Source organism: Rhinolophus hipposideros (genome assembly GCF_964194185.1).
Source record: "Rhinolophus hipposideros genome assembly, chromosome: 6".
Lineage (NCBI taxonomy): Eukaryota > Metazoa > Chordata > Mammalia > Chiroptera > Rhinolophidae > Rhinolophus > Rhinolophus hipposideros.
The window spans coordinates 72,168,910-72,186,566 of NC_138052.1; the positions used below are offsets into that span (position 1 = coordinate 72,168,910).

Consider the following 17,657-nt stretch of genomic DNA (forward strand, 5'->3'; position numbering starts at 1 on the left):
CTACTGTTGATAAATGTATTGCATTGTAATACCCTTAGAGCAGCGCTCTCTCTCTCTCTCTCTCTCTCTCTCTCTCTCTCTCTCTCTCTTTCTCTCTCACTCTCTCACTCTCTCTCTCTCTCACTCATGCTCACCTTGGCACTGTTGCCATCTTGGGCCAGATAATTTTTTGTGTGTAGGGGGAACTGTCTGTGCATTGTAAAAGTTTTGGCAGCATCCCTGTCCTCTACCCACAGATACAGTGGCATGACCACTGGCAGTTGTGATAACTAAAATTGTCTCCAAGCATTGCCAAATGTCCCCTGGGGGATAAAATTACCTCTGGTTAAGAACTTGACTGCTTTAGAGAAAGAAGTACACTATTATTCTGTGTTCATATACTTTTTTAAATCAGTCTAGATTTTTGCTGTTATCTTATTTGCAATAATATTTAACTTTGCTCAGCAAAATTTTAATCTTACAAATAAGAAAAATGGGTTATTGCCTTAAAATCTTGCTAAATAATTTTCAGGAAAGTTTTTCCTCAGTAAGGTTGAACTTAGATTCATAGAATAGAGGCAAAGTGTCTCATTATGTATATATTTTCAGAAAGTTTACTTTTGAAATCGAGATTTTTGGGGCACATATGACTTGTATGCTTGAATAAAATTTTAGAATTATATAATCCTAGATATTGTTATATATTTTAGAGGAAGTTTAATTTAGCAGATATTTTTATTTTTAAAGTGAAACCTGGAGAAATTACGTATTTTATTTCAAGTAACTTTGTAACCTGATTGGTGACAGAGATAGGACCAGAAGAGTTACGGTTGGTTTTTATTTTTTTTTTTGGAGGCAGATTTGCTTGCTTGTTTGTTTTTGTGGTGAAGATAAGATTATTTAATATATGGGAATGGAAAAATTAGTTTGCTTTTAGGTAAAAGTTTAAAAAGTCTCATTTCATATCATACAGACAAATAAATGACAGATGAATTATAGAAAAAACAGTAAAATAAAATAGTTTTAAAAAGTCAGGCAAAGAGAAAATAGAATAAAGTAGAAGCCAACATTTCAAGGTGGTGAAAATACTCTGTGTGATAGTATAACGATGAATACATGTAATTAATTATGTATCTGTCCAAAACCGTAGAATGTGCGCCAGGTTTACTGTAGACTTTGGGTGACTGTGATGTGTCAGGTCCTCAGTTGTAACTGTCCCACTCCGCTGAGGATGCTGGTAATGGGGGGAGGCTACACATTGTGGGGACAGCAGGTATGTGGGGAATCTCCGTACCTTCCTCTCAATTTTGCTGTCAGCCTAAAACTGCTCTAAAAAGTAGTCTTTATAAAGTGTGGGACGGGGAGACTAATAAAAATTTTAAAAAGGAAGCAAATGCAACTAATAACATTTTTTTAAAAAAGAAGCAAATACATGAAATCTCTGGAAATTTAGTGTGATGGTAAAATAAACTAAAAAGAAAACCTGGATAGAGTAACATTATATAAGTTTGGCTTTTTGATTTCTAACAAAACAAACCTACATTCCATTATACCATTAGGAAGATCTGTTTCTTGATTCACGGTTCAGTGTTTTCCCCATTATACCATGTTTTATTGTTTATATACATATATATGTATATATATGTGTGTGTATATATATATATATATAATTGTACAGTGTGTAGTGTTTTGTCTGAATCATTTCATTAGCATATGTTTTTAAAAATTTACCCATGTTGCATTATCTGTAGTTCATTCCTTTTTATTATTGAGTAGTATTTTTTAGGTTATTGTGAATAATGCTGCTGTGAATGAATATCTTGTATACTAGTCTTTGTGTGAACATATGTTTTCATTTCATGGAGTACTTAGAAGAGAAATTACTGAGTAGCATGGTTAGTATATGTTTACTTTTATAAGAAACTACCCAACTTTTCCAAGGTGGCTGTACTGTTGTTTTCCATTTTTACCAGCATTGTGTGACAATATCATTTGTTCCACATGCTTGCCTGGGTTGTTTTTTGTGTTTATGTTTATATATGTAATTCTATCATGATTTTTGTTAGTGTGTAACTTTAGTTAGTGTGTTCTGTGTGAGACTCATTTGAGTAGAAATGTTTTTGTGCAAGTTGTCAGTGTTTTTTTAGAGCACTAGAAATGTGATCAATATAACTTTGGATCAAACAATCCATTCTTTTATTTGCCCTCTTTACCCTTAGAATTAACTCTCCATTTAGAAGTGTAACTTATGCTTCTAATATTAAAAAAACCCAAATAACTTTCTTAGTGAATTAGACATATTTAAAAGTAAATGTGACATCCTTGCTACATTCCATCACCAAATACTTCAAGATACTGTCTCAGTCTTTTTTATAAATAGCCTTTAAGATATACAAACATAATTTATATAAAGAATTTTAAACTTGAAAATTAATACACAGGTGAGAGAATTCTACATAATTAAGTATGCACAATAATTTATTTTTATCTTTTTTACAATAGTTTTTAATTTCTAGTAATTTTTAATTTCTAATGCTAAGTTTCCTTTCCCGAAACAGGTTTTTTTATCTGACTCTCTTTAAGAAGGAAAGAGGGAGGTAAAAAAACTCTTCCTGAGTTTGTTGAGGTTTAATTGTTTTCAGCTCAAAATAATCTGCATACCAGGGTGGCACTGTGGAGACTCGCTCAGTTCCCTGCACAGTTTTATAACTTGTCTCTTTCTATTACTAGAATGTAAGAACTTTGAGACTCGGTGCACTCTCTATTATGTTATATATATATGAACTGTATCTTATTCTCACCGTGTCTCCAGATTTAGAACAGTGCCTGGCTTATAAAAGGCATTTAATAAATATTTGACTGACTCTTTAGTGACTGCTTGTAGCAGGCCCCAAGATATGTAAGCCTCTTGGAGGCTTGGGCCTGACTTCCGGGCATTTCTATGGTTTACTGTTGCTGTGAATTAGGGGAGAACGATGTATCTGATTGCTGTTTGGGAAAGCTTGGATTACCTGATATATTTTGTCAGCTCAGAATTGTTGAGAGTATATGTGTATTTGTGTGTGTTTTAATCAGCTTTTGGTTGCCTTTCTCTTTGGGCATCTCTACAAATAGAGTTAACACAGCAGGTTTCTACCCTTAGAAAGATCTGCTTACAAGATTGGTATTTGATTGGTATCTGAGAAATTGGATTTTGGGTGTGTTCCTACCGTTTCATAACCAATAAGAGTTGTTTACTATGCCTAAACTGTTTATATAAACAATATGGTTTATGTCGAACACCTCCCTTTCTTCTGAGAGTCTGGAATTTTGGTATGTGTTGGGCAGAGGATACCTATATGACCAGCTCCCCATTAAAAACTTTGGACACCGAGTCTCTAATAAACTTCCTTGGTTAGACAGCGTTTCACACGAGTTGTCACAATGTACTGTTGGAGGAATTAAGTGCATCCTGTGTGACTCCATGGGGAGAAAACTCTTGGAAGCTTGTACTTGGTTTTCTCTGGACATAACTACATAATGGCTTTTTCCTTTGCTGATTTTGGTTTGTGTTATTTTGCTGTAATAATTATAGTCATGAGCACAATGATATACTGAGTCCTGTGAGTTCTCCCAGTGAATCACTCAACCCTAGGGAGGTTTCAGGGACATAGTATCAAATTCAGAAACATCCTGAAGAGGCACTTTATGAAGATTGTAATCTTCCCACTCTGCTCTCTCTTGACATTATGGGAATACTCAGCAGAAAGACAGTTTAATCTGTTGTAATCTGGATGTAGAAATATATAAATTAAGGGATAATTGTTTCATTTTTCAAAGGATTAGAAAAATAAGGAACTTCCCTGCCTGATTTATTATAATTGAATTTAGAAATTTGAGTTTACACCCAATTTTATAGGGACATTTCTATTAGGTTAAGACACTCTGTCCTTTGTAAATTTCATAATAGAATTGTAGTGATACTCTGAAATCTCAGTTGTGTTTATCCTAAGAAATTTGTGTTCTAGGAAAGGAATACTGTTGCTTCAGTTACTCAGTTATTTGCCCCATTACTGCAAGGTTCCTGTGTTGTTTATTTTAGATAGTTCATTTTGACACTTAGATAAACAGAAGCCTAACACACAGCATACCCAGAATTAGTCCCTGAACTTTGTTCCAGGGTAAAGATAAGGCATTTAGACTTCTCCAGTACAGATAAATGTATTACAGCTGCTGAAAATGGGTGTTATGTGACTCTTAGGTTGTTTAGAGAAACAGTGAAGGTCTTAAAAAAAAAAATCCTGCCAACAAAACTTAAGGGAAAGTTTATATTCATTTCTAGAACCTGCTTTTAAGAGGATTATAGATTAGGCACAAGATTCTGTGACTCAGTTAAACATCTGCATGTATCATTTGTTCACAACATGCATGAAAGTTCCTCTGTACTATGTTGTCCTGTTCTTGTTCAGCTTTATGTTGTGTTCCTGCCTTTTAAAAAATGGACTTAGTTGAGGTATAAACTGCATGTGTTTAAACTGTACAATTTGATAAATTTTTATGACTGATAATACTTGTGAAAACACCCCACCACAGCAGAAAAAACATTTTCATCACACACCAAGTATTCCTTGTTCCCCTGCCCCTTTGTGGTCTGTTTTGCCCTCTGCTCTTAGCACCAGCCAACCACTGATCTGCAGATTACTTTGTATTTTCTAGTATTTTATATAAATGGAATCATGTATGTTCTGTATAGTATCTTCCACTTAGCACAACAATGCTGAAATTCATCCATATTGTTGCATGTATCGTAGTTTATTCCTTTTACTTCTCAGTAGTATTACATGGATACATTACATTTTGTTGATCCAGTCACCAGTTTATAGACACTTGGATTGTTTACATTTTGGGTCTATTGTCAGTAAAGCTACTATTATATTAGTACTAAGTTTTGCCTGGACATAGTGTTTTGTTTCACTGGTGTGCCCTACCTTTTTTCATTAAAAAAAAAATATGGGTTCTGGTAATAATACTTCCAATCCTTGGCCAAAAATAGGGGAAGATAACTCATCAGTCATTGTCTTATTCAGCAAACGTATGTTGAATGTGCTGAAGACATAGTGGTGAACAAGAACTCAACCCCTGCTCTTATAGAGCTTACAATTTGGTGAATACGCTCATGCACATTGTAAGTAATAAGAAGTATAGAAATTGCATGAAGTATAAAATGTTATGGAGCATAGAATAGGGGTTCCCCTCTCACTGGTCTAGGGTGATTAGGGAAAGAATCTTTGAAGAAGAAATATTAAGATGAATAGGAGTTGAGTAAATAAGGCATTCTAGGTAAAGGGAAGAGAATGCATGAAGGCTCTCAGGTGAGAAAGAGAATGATATTGTATGCCTGCTGTCCGCATGAAACTAGAGGGATTTGCAATTGCTAGATTATGCAGGTCTTTATACACCATCCTAAGGATTTTGGAAATGAAAATCAAACAAGGAAATGACATGGTCAAATTGTGGATCTCAGTTTAATTTATACTGTGGTCAGTTTTTTGTTTTTTTAGAGTAAGTACTTCATAATCTCTTCATTTCCAAAAATCTACCTGCCATCTTTAATTCTGTTGATTATAGTAGCCCTTCCCCCATCCACAGTTTTGCTTTCTGTGGTGTCAGTTACCTGCAGTCAACTGCAGTTTGAAAATATTAAATGGAAAATTTCAGAAATGACAATTCGTATGTTTTAAATTGCACGCCGTTCTGAGTAGCGTGATGAAATCTTGCATGGCCCAGCGCAATCCCACCTAGGATGTAAATCATCCCCAGTCCAGGGTATCCATGTTGTATATGCGACCTGCCTGTTAGTCACTTAGTAGCCATATTGTCAGAAGGTCACTAGTAGCCTAATGCTACATCACAATGTCTACGCCCTTCACCTCACTTCTCATCTTGTAGGCATATCACCTCTCATGATCACAAGAAGGGTAAGCATAGTACAGTATGATGTTTTGAGACAGAGAGAGAGAGAGAGAGAGAGAGAGAGAGAGAGAGAGACCACATTCACATAACTTTTATTACAGTATATATTGTTATAATTGTTTTTATTATGAGTTATTGTTGTTAATTCAATCTTGTCCACCCAGAGATGATCACTTTTTATATCTTTGGCTTTTTGCAATTGTAAACTGTGAAATTTCAAAAATTGAAAATAATTAGAAATTCAAAAGAAAAAAGAATTAAAATAAAAATTTAAAATTTTCTAAGTTGACCAAATATCTAATTGGCAGGCATTCTGGAATCAGACATGTATGTGGTTGAATCTTTACTTTGATATCTAACAATGAGTGATTTGGGATAACTTCTTACCCCAATGTGTGACTTAGTTTCCTTCTCTGTGAAAATTGAAATGATAATCTCCTAGGATTATTGGGAGGATCACCAAGAAACCAATTATAATTCTATTTTATAACAGTTAAATGTATAATGTTTTTCTTTCTTAAGACAGCAAAAGTTTGCTATAATTTAGGGAGGTTAGCTTGTTTTTGAGATGGGTTAAATTTTTGACTAAAGCTATAAAATTTCTACTTACCAAGATACATATTTTGAAATGTAGTATAGGAATACTTTCAACTTTGAATTGATTTTGACATTCTAGGATTGTTATATAGGCTTAATTTTGTTTTAAACCTTGCCCTGTCAATTTTCAGGAAGTAATTAACTTTGAATGTTTGATATAATTTGCCAGTGAATCCTTCTAGGCCTGGTGCTTTCTGTTTTGGAAGGTTATTAATTATTGATTCAATTTCTTCAATAGATATAGGCCTATTCAAATTATCTTTTTCTTGTGTGAGTTTTGGCAGATGGTATCTTTAAAAGATTTGGTCCATTTCATTTAGGTCAACACATTTGTGAACAAAAAGATTTTTCACAGTATTTCTTTATTATCCTTTGAATGTTCACAAGGCTCTGTACCAGTGTCCCCTCTTTCATTTCGGATATTAATAATTTGTGTCCTCTCTTTGTGTCTTAGTTAGCCTGGCTAGAGGCTTATCAATTTTATTGATCTTTTCAAAGAATCAGCTTTTGGTTTTGTTGATTTCTTATTTCTATTGATTTCCTGTTTTCACTTTCATTGATTTCAGCTGTAATTTTTATTACTTTTCTTCTGCTTAGGTTGGTTTTAATTTACCCTTTTCTAGTTTCCTAAGTTAGAGAAGTGTCTTTTAAAAAATTCAATTATATATGTAATGAATTGATATATTAATCCACTGATACATATTTAATAATTGTACCTAATTATTTTTAAAATTTACATAAGTAAAATTTAGTCTTTTTTGATGTACAGTCCTATGAGTTTGGACAAATGCATAGTCATGTAACTACCACCCAAACAAGTATGCATCTCTAGTCATACTATTTTTACTTCATTTATTGTAGAGTGGTAGAAGGATAAGGTGATTGTTACCTAGATTTTGTAATCTTTGAATGGGAATATGATATTGAGTAGAATCCATGCATTAGGTTGGTACAAAAGTAATTGAGGTTTAAAAGATTAAAAATAATTGCAAAAACTGCAATTTTGCTCCAACCTAATAAGTGTGAAAACTGTCTTCCCTTAATGCATTGGGGGTTGGTGCTGTACAAAATGAGTTAAATAAACCTGATTTTGCTATAGGAACAAGGACTTTTTTTTTCCCAAGTCAAGTTGTTGTCCTTTCAGTCTTAGTTGTGGAGGGAGCAGCTCAGCTCTAGGTCCAGTTGCCATTGCTAGTTGCAGGGGGTGCAGCCCATCATCCCTTGCGGGGTCGAACCAGCAACCTTGTGGTTGAGAACATATGCTGCAACCAGCTGAGCCATTCAGGAGGCAGCTCAGCTCAAGGTGCCGTGTTCAACCTTACTTGCAGGGTGCGGAGCCCACCATCCCTTGCGGGACTCGAGGAGTTGAACCGGCAGCCTTGTGGTTGAGAGCCCACTGACCATGTGGGAATCCAACCGACAGTCTTCGGAGTTAGGAGCACGGAGCTCCAACTGCCTGAGCTACCTGGCCGGCTGACATTGTAGTAAAATAGACCAGGTCTTATATTAATTTTTCTTCCAGAAGACACATTAGAGCTGATTGTCCAATAGGTCTTATTTTCGGGGAAACATGGGGAATAAGATACACACCCAAAATTAAGAAATAAATCAGAAGCCCATGAGGAATATATTGACCAAGTATATTATACTATTATTCTGGCTAGTCAAACACATTAGGAAAGTCTACTTTAAGAAACAAAGATCAGCTGTTGCTTTTGATAACCTTTTGATAACCTTCTACTTCTTTCTTATTCTCAGCAATATTGGTAAATATTTGTTAGTTGATAAATTATGTGGCAAATGTTCTCAAAATTAAATTAGATTATGTATACGGAGAAAGATTGATTGACATTGAAAGTATACAGTGTGATCAAGAAATACAGTGAGTGTTTAAATAAAAAAAATTTATTATGGTAGTAGACACATTACCATTAATCCCCCTCAAAATATTCCTCCTCACTTTGAACACTCTTATCCCATCGTTCTTGCCACTTTCTGAAGTTTCGGAGCCTCTTTTGAGAGCCTCTTTAGTTGTGCTGTTGTGGCTGCCTCAATTCCTGAATAGATTCAAAATGGTCATTTTGACTTTGGGGAAGAGCCAGAATTCGTAGGGTGCCAGATCCGGTGAATAAGGTGGATGATGACACACCATAATGTTTTTATTTGACAGAAATTGCCGTACCAGAAGCAACGTGTGACATGGAGCATTGTCGTGATGGAGGATGAAACCATTTGCCCATTTCATGTTAATGTGCTGTTTGTGATCCATGATTGAGGGTACACTTTAAAACACACCTTCTCTCAACTGTAGCTCACACCGAACTGACTGCATCAAACAACCTGAAACTTGTCACACACTGTTACTAAGGTTCGACAGCCTGTATTGGTTCAATAAGGTTCAATACTTCCTGTAGTGAAGACCCCGTCCTTTCCATTGGATGGCATTTGTCAGCAGCATTCACCGTATTTTATGATCACAACGGAGAGGCTACATGTCACACATCGCTTCTGGTACGGCAATTTCTGTCAAATAAAACATACAGTGTATCCTCACCCACCTAATTCACTGGATTTGGCACCGTGTGACTTTTGGCTCTTCCCCAAAGTCAAAATGACCATGAAAAGTAAACATTTTGAATCAATTCAGGACACCGAGGCAGCCACAACAGCACAACTAAAAACACTCACGAAAGAGGACTTCTAGAACTGCTTCAGAAAGTGGCAAGAATGATGGGATAAGTGTGTTTGAAGTGAGGAGGAGTATTTTGAGGGGGATTCATGACAATGTGTCTTTTCCTATAATTATTATTTTTTTAATTTAAACATTCACCGTATTGTTTGATTATATTTCATACATTGGGTTGTCCCTGTACTATAAGGGATTATTGAGCATTTTTTCTTCTGGCTATTATATTGATATTTTTATAACAGAAAGTCATTTTGTTTTTGCCCACTTACAGCTTTAGTTTTTAAAAACAGATTTAATAAGATATAATTTATCTACCATGAAATTCACTCATTTTAAGTGAACAATATGTTTTGTAAATTTACAGTTGTGCAACCATTACCACAATCTAATTTTAGAACATTGCCATCCCCCCCAAAGGAAACCATGTATCCACTTATAGTCACTAAGGATGAGGACATCTTTAATTTATGGTGCCTAATGATGTGTGTTTAGCTTTGTACAACTGTGTGTAAAATATAATAAGTGAGTACTGTAGAATTTCCCCAAATTATCTAGTTTGTTAGTTTTTTTGGAGGTTTGACAATTTAGAGCACGGACATTTTTATGATGTTACTTCTTTATTTGGACATGAAATTATTTAATAGGAGAAAGACTGGTAAGAATAATTTGTGTAAGAGGGGAATTGCTTTTGGCAAATGAGTATTCAAGTTTGCTTCTTCTTTGGAGGTTGCAAATTAATGAAGAGAAAGAAGTTATTGAATAAATATAAAATCACAAATTTATTTGAGCCTTTTTAGGGATTTAGTAGGGAAATTTACAATACCTTTCAAATTAACTCTTAAGATTTTATAAATAATGTTTTACAAAGATTATCATAAAATTAATTTGTCATTCTTTTGTTTTTTATTTTAGCTTCTCAGAATCAAGAACGTCTATGTGCATTTAAAGATCCTTATCAGCAAGACCTTGGGATAGGTGAGAGTCGAATTTCTCATGAAAATGGAACAATATTATGTTCAAAAGGTAGCACCTGCTATGGCCTCTGGGAGAAATCAAAAGGGGACATAAATCTTGTAAAACAAGGCAAGTAATACTTTTTCTACCTGAAATAACTGTATTTCGTGGAACTGAAGTTTATTTAATAAAAGACATGGTGGAAATTACAACATTTTCCTGGAATACCGTAAATTTAAAAGTATCTATATATTCACCCACAAATACCTAATTTGTAAAGGGTAATTGATTTTTAGGTTATGTTAATAATATATTTCTTAGTGTAATGTTAATAATGCATCCTTATTGTATGAGTTTAGAAAATACAGAAACTAAGAAAAAGAAATGTCTGCAATTCAATACTCTTGAAAACTTTTTACTATATTAGTTTATTCCCTTCAGATGTATTTGCTATGTACCTCTATATTTATAGGTGTGTGTACTTTTTTCCCCCCAAATTAGGATAATACTGTATAAACAATGTTATACCTAATTTTTTCTATTTTAAATTATATCATGAACATTTCCCCATGTCTTTATATATATTTTGAAAACATTCTTATCCTCTGCACAGTATTTTGTTGTATATACATATCATGATGTACTTACACATTGCTCTGTTGTTGAACATTGTGTTGTTTTCTGGTTTTCACTATAATAAATAATGCTTCAGTGAAGATCTTTTTTACATAAATCTTTGTTTTTATCTGATTATTTCTTTGGAATAGATTCTTCAAGTTAGAATTATTAGATTATAAAACATGAATATTTTAAAGTCTTTTCATAAAAACTGCCATGTGCCTTTCTAGAAGTGCTATATACACTTACATTTCCTTCAGCAATGTATGAGAGTGTTACTGAATCCTTGTTACAACTGTATATTATTTTTTTAAACCTAGAACAATTTCATAGATACAGAAATGACATCTTACTGTTGTTTTAAGAATAATTCTTCTATTAATGATGAAGTTAAACATTTTGTTCATGGCTTCTTTCCCCTATGAAATGCCTATGTATACTTTGCCATTTTTCTTTTATTTAAAAAATGTATATTTCCTATTGGTTTGCAAATGTGTAGAACTTATGTGTACACTCTCTGTCACATTGATTGCAATTGTTCCTTAGTTTGTTGTTTTCCTTTTAGTTTTGTTTATCATATTGACTCCTAATTTATTTAGATTCATATCAATTTGTAGGATGTTGGTCTCACATTGGAGATCCCCAGGAGTGTCACTATGAAGAATGTGTAGTAACCACCACCCCTCCCTCAATTCAGAATGGAACATACCGTTTCTGCTGCTGTAGCACAGACTTGTGTAATGTCAACTTCACTGAGAATTTTCCACCTCCAGATACAACACCACTCAGTAAGTAGTTAAAGTAACTCATAATTTTTTTCTCCAAAGATTTGCAAAATTAAAAATAATATAAGAACATTCAGGTTTGGCAGGAATGAGAAGGAGAGTTCCAGCATCATGAGACAACATCTAGCTAACACCTGAAATCCAAAAGAGGTGCACCAGGATTTGCAAGGTATTCATGTATTAACAAGTGAATGTAAATCAAAATACTATATTTTCCAACCCCCATGGAGGGGAATTTGGCAATATCAAGAAAACTACATTTGTTTTTACTCTTTTATCCAGCACTTCAGTTATAGGAATTTATCTTGAAGATATACCTCCAACGGTACAAAAATACATATGCATAGTTATCCATTGCAGTATTGTTTGTAACTGCATACTATTTGAAACTACCTAAATGTCCAAGAAGAGGAAGTTAATTGAAATAAATTATAGTACATGTATGTAATGGAGTAGTAACTATACAGCTATAAGAAGAAAAATGAGTAAGATCTCTATGAACTGAAATGGAGTGATTTCTAGAGGTGATGTTAGATAAATAAAAAGCATATATAGTGTGCTATCTTTTGTTTAAGAAAGTTTATCTTAAAAAAATTAAAGAAAGTATAAACCAGAAAATAATGAAGTTGGTTCCTTATAAAATGCATAGAGGGAATGGAACGGAAAGGATATAGGAAGGAGCAACAGTCCACTGAGTATATGTATAACCTTTTGCATGTAGTTTTGACTTTCGGAATCATGATGCTGTTAATACACATGCAGAAAGGAAAATAAAATAAATAAGGCTGGGAAGGAGTGAAAAAAACCAAAACTAAAAGCAAACTGAAATAAATGAAATATCATAATCACACTTAAGGGAAAAAGAAAGAACTAATCTAAGCATTTTACAAACACAGTATTTGATTACATATACATACTCTTTTGGGTGAGATGGGATGTAAGATGTGGGGGGAGAATTGTGAACAAATACTGAACTCTTTTTAGAAGGTTTGTTTTTTTTTAGTGGTGTAGACAAAGCAATTCTGAAACAACTATAAGTGTATTGTATTACAGGATTAAGAAAATGAATGTATGTATTGATGATCTTGGGAACCAGTGTTCATACTGAAGGAACAGGAACACAATTATGTATGGGGAAAGGCAAGAGAATCTTAATGTGAATAGATTGTAATTCAAGGTATTGGTATGGACTTATGACTTTAAAAATATACATATATGTGTATTTTATATATATGTGTGTGTATTTACATATTTGTATGTGTTTATATATAGCTGAAATATACTCACATATATTCCTTAGCTCTTTTTGTTGAAAAGGATAAGAAGCAAAAGCGCGCCAGTAGCAATGAGCATACGTGACACCCAGATTTAGTCTCTGATACTACTCCCTACTGAAAAGAATTTGAACTCATTGGAAAAATGACTTACTCTAGGACTGGAGCAAGATATATTCAAGATAAGAACTGAAACATCTTGTAACACTTAGAAAGTAAGGAAAAAAATGTCTCAAAATAGGATGGAAACTTGTTACTAGGACATAGGAGCCAGCTCGAACGAACTCTCACTGGCTAATTCAAGACAATTTGAGTGCTAAAAAATTACAGTGATAAATTGTAAACGATTGGAGGGAAAATGAATTCATGAGTCTATACTGATAGCAGAGAAGGGAGAAAAGAGAGCATTTGTTTATAGTAGAATCAGTTGGCCAAGTGCCAACTGATAAATGTAGGAGTGTAGCAGTTGGAAAGTTATTATTCTGCAGCCATCACTATAAAAATTGGATCAGGCAAAAATCATCAAAGGATCCTAAATCTGGGGCAGTTTCAGTAAAGAGCCTCAGGATATTTGCATTGTTCTAAAGTGTCTTCCGCATATTGCAAGGGAACAATTAATAATTATAAAGTGAGGAGACTGGGCAGCACCTTGACTGGGTGTTTAGGAACATTACTCATGGTGGGCAGATGGACATGATACCTTGAGGAGGACACAGTATCACTAATGTAGTACTGTATTTCAGCCAAGAATGCATATCCCAAATCTAATCATGAGGGAACATGAGACAAACCTTAAATTAGGAATGTTCTAGTACATAAAGAGGATTTGTATTCTTCAAAAATATCAATGTCATATAAGAAAAAGAGACTGTGGGAACGATCTAGATTAAAGAAGGGTAAAAATACTTCACAGCTAAGCAGTACCTAAACTCCTACACTGGATACAAAACAATGTGATAAAGGATATTTTTAGGCCAATTGGCAAAATAGGTGATTAAACAGTGTTAAATTTACTGAAGCTGATAACAGTACTGTAGTTAAATAACAGAATATCCATATTCTTAGGAAATACTCTAAGAAGTTTTTAGAAATAAAGGACCATGATACATGTATATGACTTTCCCTGAAATGGTTCAAAAAAGATTATGTGCATGAGTGCATGTATGCACAAGTGTGCGTGCGCGTGTGTATGCGTAGAAAGAATGATGAAGCAAATGGAGTTAAATGGTAACAATAAGTGAATCTGGGTAAAGGTATGTGGGTATTCTTTATATTGTTCTTATTCTTGCAGCTCTTCTATAAGTTTTAAATTATTTCCAAATAAAAAGTTTTAAAAATTAAAAAATATGTTGTTTTATTGAAATGGAGCACTTCTCAAGAATTCTCGCTCTATCAACAGATTTTATCAGTCCATACTTCAGTTTTGGGTTATTTTGTTTGATTTGTTGATTAAACATTAAACTGAAAGCAGTAGAAAGTATTTATTTTCATGTAGTCTTTCTATCTACTCAAGGTCATTAGCTTTTGTGAGGAAATTATACTGAATTGGCTGTTGTGTTTCACAAACAAGCAAACAAAACAAGATCTCTAATTTTCACTGTACATCTATCTAGATGAAAGAGAAGTGAATTTGTGCATAACTTCTCAAAGATCTTTAAAGCTGCATTTCAGATTGTTACCTGGATCTTGGTCTACTATGATCTTTTGAACCAAAAGCAGGAGTATTGCCCATTAGGAATCAGTCATGTTATCACAATAAAAAGGGAAAGTGTTTTAAGTGAAGTGCCCTGATCTGGGAACATTAACCCAATTTATGTATTTTGTTTTTCAAACAACAAAGTTAAGTAAATTTGAAATTAGCAAGAAAGATGAATATTGGCTTTTGCATTCAAGAAAAATAACCCCTATTATATAGAATGTCAAACACTTAGTTTGTAAATGCTAGGTGTTTAACCAAAACAAAAATAGTTGTAGGTGTGGAAGTTTAAAGAAATTAATTAAAATATAAAATTAGGAAGCAGAACTTTTTGTTCATGGTCATATAATAGTACATCAAGTAGAAGTTTGGTGATGGTGATTTTTTTTCTCCTTAAATATTTTTATTATAAAAATGCCATTTACTATTTAACTTAAATATTTGTCAAATAAAATAATTTACTTATGTTTAAAAATTAAGAGAAACATTGCAACAAACTTACCAAAGATAGATAAGGGGGTGTGGGGTGACTGTTGATGGGAGAGGTTATATGTTATACTGAAGAATATATTTGAGTATTACTTGTATAAGTGGAAAGGAGAAAAATAATCTTTAATAATCTATACCTATATACAACCACTTTTAATATTTTGACTGTTTCTAGTATTTTTCTTTAATCTTTATATAGTTGTATGGGTGATATAAATGCATTTTTGATTCTGCTTTTTTGTTTAACATAACATAATAAAGATTTTCCAGGTTATTGCATGTTTCATAACCGTCAGTTTTAATAGTTGTACGAGATGTGAATGAAAATACAGTGAATGTTTAAATAAGAAAAATTTATTACAGTAAAAGACATATTGCCTTTAATCCCCCTGAAAAATAACCCCCTTCACTTTGAATACACTTAACCCATCGTTCTTGCCTCTTTCTGAAGCAGTTCTGGAAGTCCTCTTTTGTGAGTGTCTTTACTTCCTCCTCCATCATGACAGTGCTCCATGTCACACATCACTTCTGGTACGGCAATTTCTGTCAAGTAAAAAAACATTCTGGTCTGTCCTCATCCACCTTATTCACCATATCTGGCACCGTGCAACTTCTGGCTCTTTCCCAAAGTCAAAATGACCATGAAAGGAAAATGTTTTAAATCGATTCAGGATATCTAGGCAGCCACTACAGTGCAACTAAAGACACTATAAACTTTGTCACATCTGTAAACTTTGATGATGTCTCCTTATTATTTAGGTAGTTCAGTCAAAAATAGAGCCCTCTGTCCTAATGCGTACCCATGCTACTCAGAAGGATGTGTTATTTGGGTGGTTGTCTTTCTCTAGCAGATTTAACTTATAGTTTATCTTCCTTTAACTTTTTGCCTCTCATTATATTGGTAGACAATTGGACTTTGGGCCCCCAACAAAATTTTTTAAAATTATTTGAAATTTACAAAACTCCTCTATACCCTTTACCCATATTCACCAGTTGTTGACATTTGCTATATTTGCCTTATTATTCTCCCTCTCTCTCTCTCTCTCTCTCTATATATATATATATATATATACAGATTACTATTTTTTTGTGAAATCTTTTGCAAATAAGTTTCAGACATACCTAAATTTTTATATATTTTGTAATTGTCTCTTTGTTTCTTCTACTAGACTCTTAACGTCTTTGGTGATAGGGTATTATTGTTAATGCCCCTTTGTCTCCACAGTGACTAGTGCAGTGTCAGGCACATAGTGGAAGTGTAGGAAGTATGTGCTGAATGAATAATTTGATAGCCAAAGGGATATGTGCTAATGTGTCAGTTCTGACATACAGTCATGCACCACCTACCAATGGGGGTATGTTCTGAGAAATGTGTCATTAGGTGGTTTTGTCATTGTGTGAACATCGTAGAGGGTACTTACTGACACCAACCTAGATGTTATAGCCTGCAACACACTTGGACTATATGGGATAGCCTGTTGCTCCTAGGCTACAAGCCTGCACAGCATGTTACTGTACTAACTACTGTAGGCCATTGTGACCCAGTGGTAAGTATTTGTATCTAAACATGGAAAAGGTACAGTAAAAGTATAGTATAAAAGATTTAAAAAATGGTATACCTATATAAGGCATTTACCATGAATGCAGCTTGTAGGACTGGAAGTGGCTCTGGGTGAGTCAGTGAGAGTGGTGAGTGAATGGGAAGGCTTAGGACTACTGTACAGTACTGCAGATTTAAAACCACTGTACACTGAGGCGACGCTAAATTTATAAAAGAACACGAGCTTAAATCAAGCACAAGAGAAATGATACAGTCAAGAGACACGCATGGTAAATAGGTATGTAAGGCTGCTGCTCACGTTTTTATAGCGAAATTTTTTTATAAGTAGAAAAAGTACACTCTAAAATAACAATTAAAAACATAGTATTGTAAATACATAAATCAGTAACATAGTATTTATCATTATCAAGTATTATATACTGTACATAATTTTATGTGCTATACTTTTATTACTGGCAGCACAGTAGGTTTGTGTAGACCAGACATGTGAGTCTGGTCTAGACAGACATGTGAGTCATACGTTGTGCTGCGATGTTTTGATGGCTAAGATATCACTAGGTGATAGGAAGTTTTAAGCTCCATTATAATCTTAGGGGACCACCATCGTTTATTCTGTCCATTGTTGACCAAACATCATCATGCAGCACATGACTGTATTGTCAAATGTTTGAAAAGAATGAGATTTGTTCCTTTTTTTAATATGGTCAAATATGAATTTAATGGATACATTCATTAATGGACAAGGTGTTTATTGAAAAGTGGTTGCTACTTTCAGTTAAAAGCACAAAGATAGCAAAGTAGTTCATGGGATAGCAAGAGCAGAAAAAAACAAAAATAATTGTTAACTCCCTTATTGTTACATTCATCATAGTGAAAGTGCAAAAAAGCCATAGTCCTTGTTCTTTTACTTTCCCAAAAATAAAACATCAGATTTTCATTTTTAAAATAATGCAGGAATATAAAAGACTTTTCCCAAGTTGATGCTGTTACATGATCTTACTTTCAAAGAAGCTTACTTGAAAAGTACAATTGTAGTGTATTTTCCTACTGATAAAGAAAACGG

At 33.8% G+C, this 17,657-nt stretch overlaps 1 protein-coding gene across 1 annotated transcript in view; it reads left to right on the top strand.

The window, feature by feature from the left end:
- BMPR2 (bone morphogenetic protein receptor type 2) overlaps window positions 1-17,657 on the top strand; it is a 136,857-nt gene that overhangs the window by 60,827 nt on the left and 58,373 nt on the right. Inside the window, exons 3-4 of the mRNA XM_081051448.1 lie at window positions 10,130-10,300; window positions 11,407-11,577. Coding sequence (XP_080907574.1) covers window positions 10,130-10,300; window positions 11,407-11,577 — 342 coding nt within the window. The remainder of the gene's footprint in view (window positions 1-10,129; window positions 10,301-11,406; window positions 11,578-17,657) is intronic.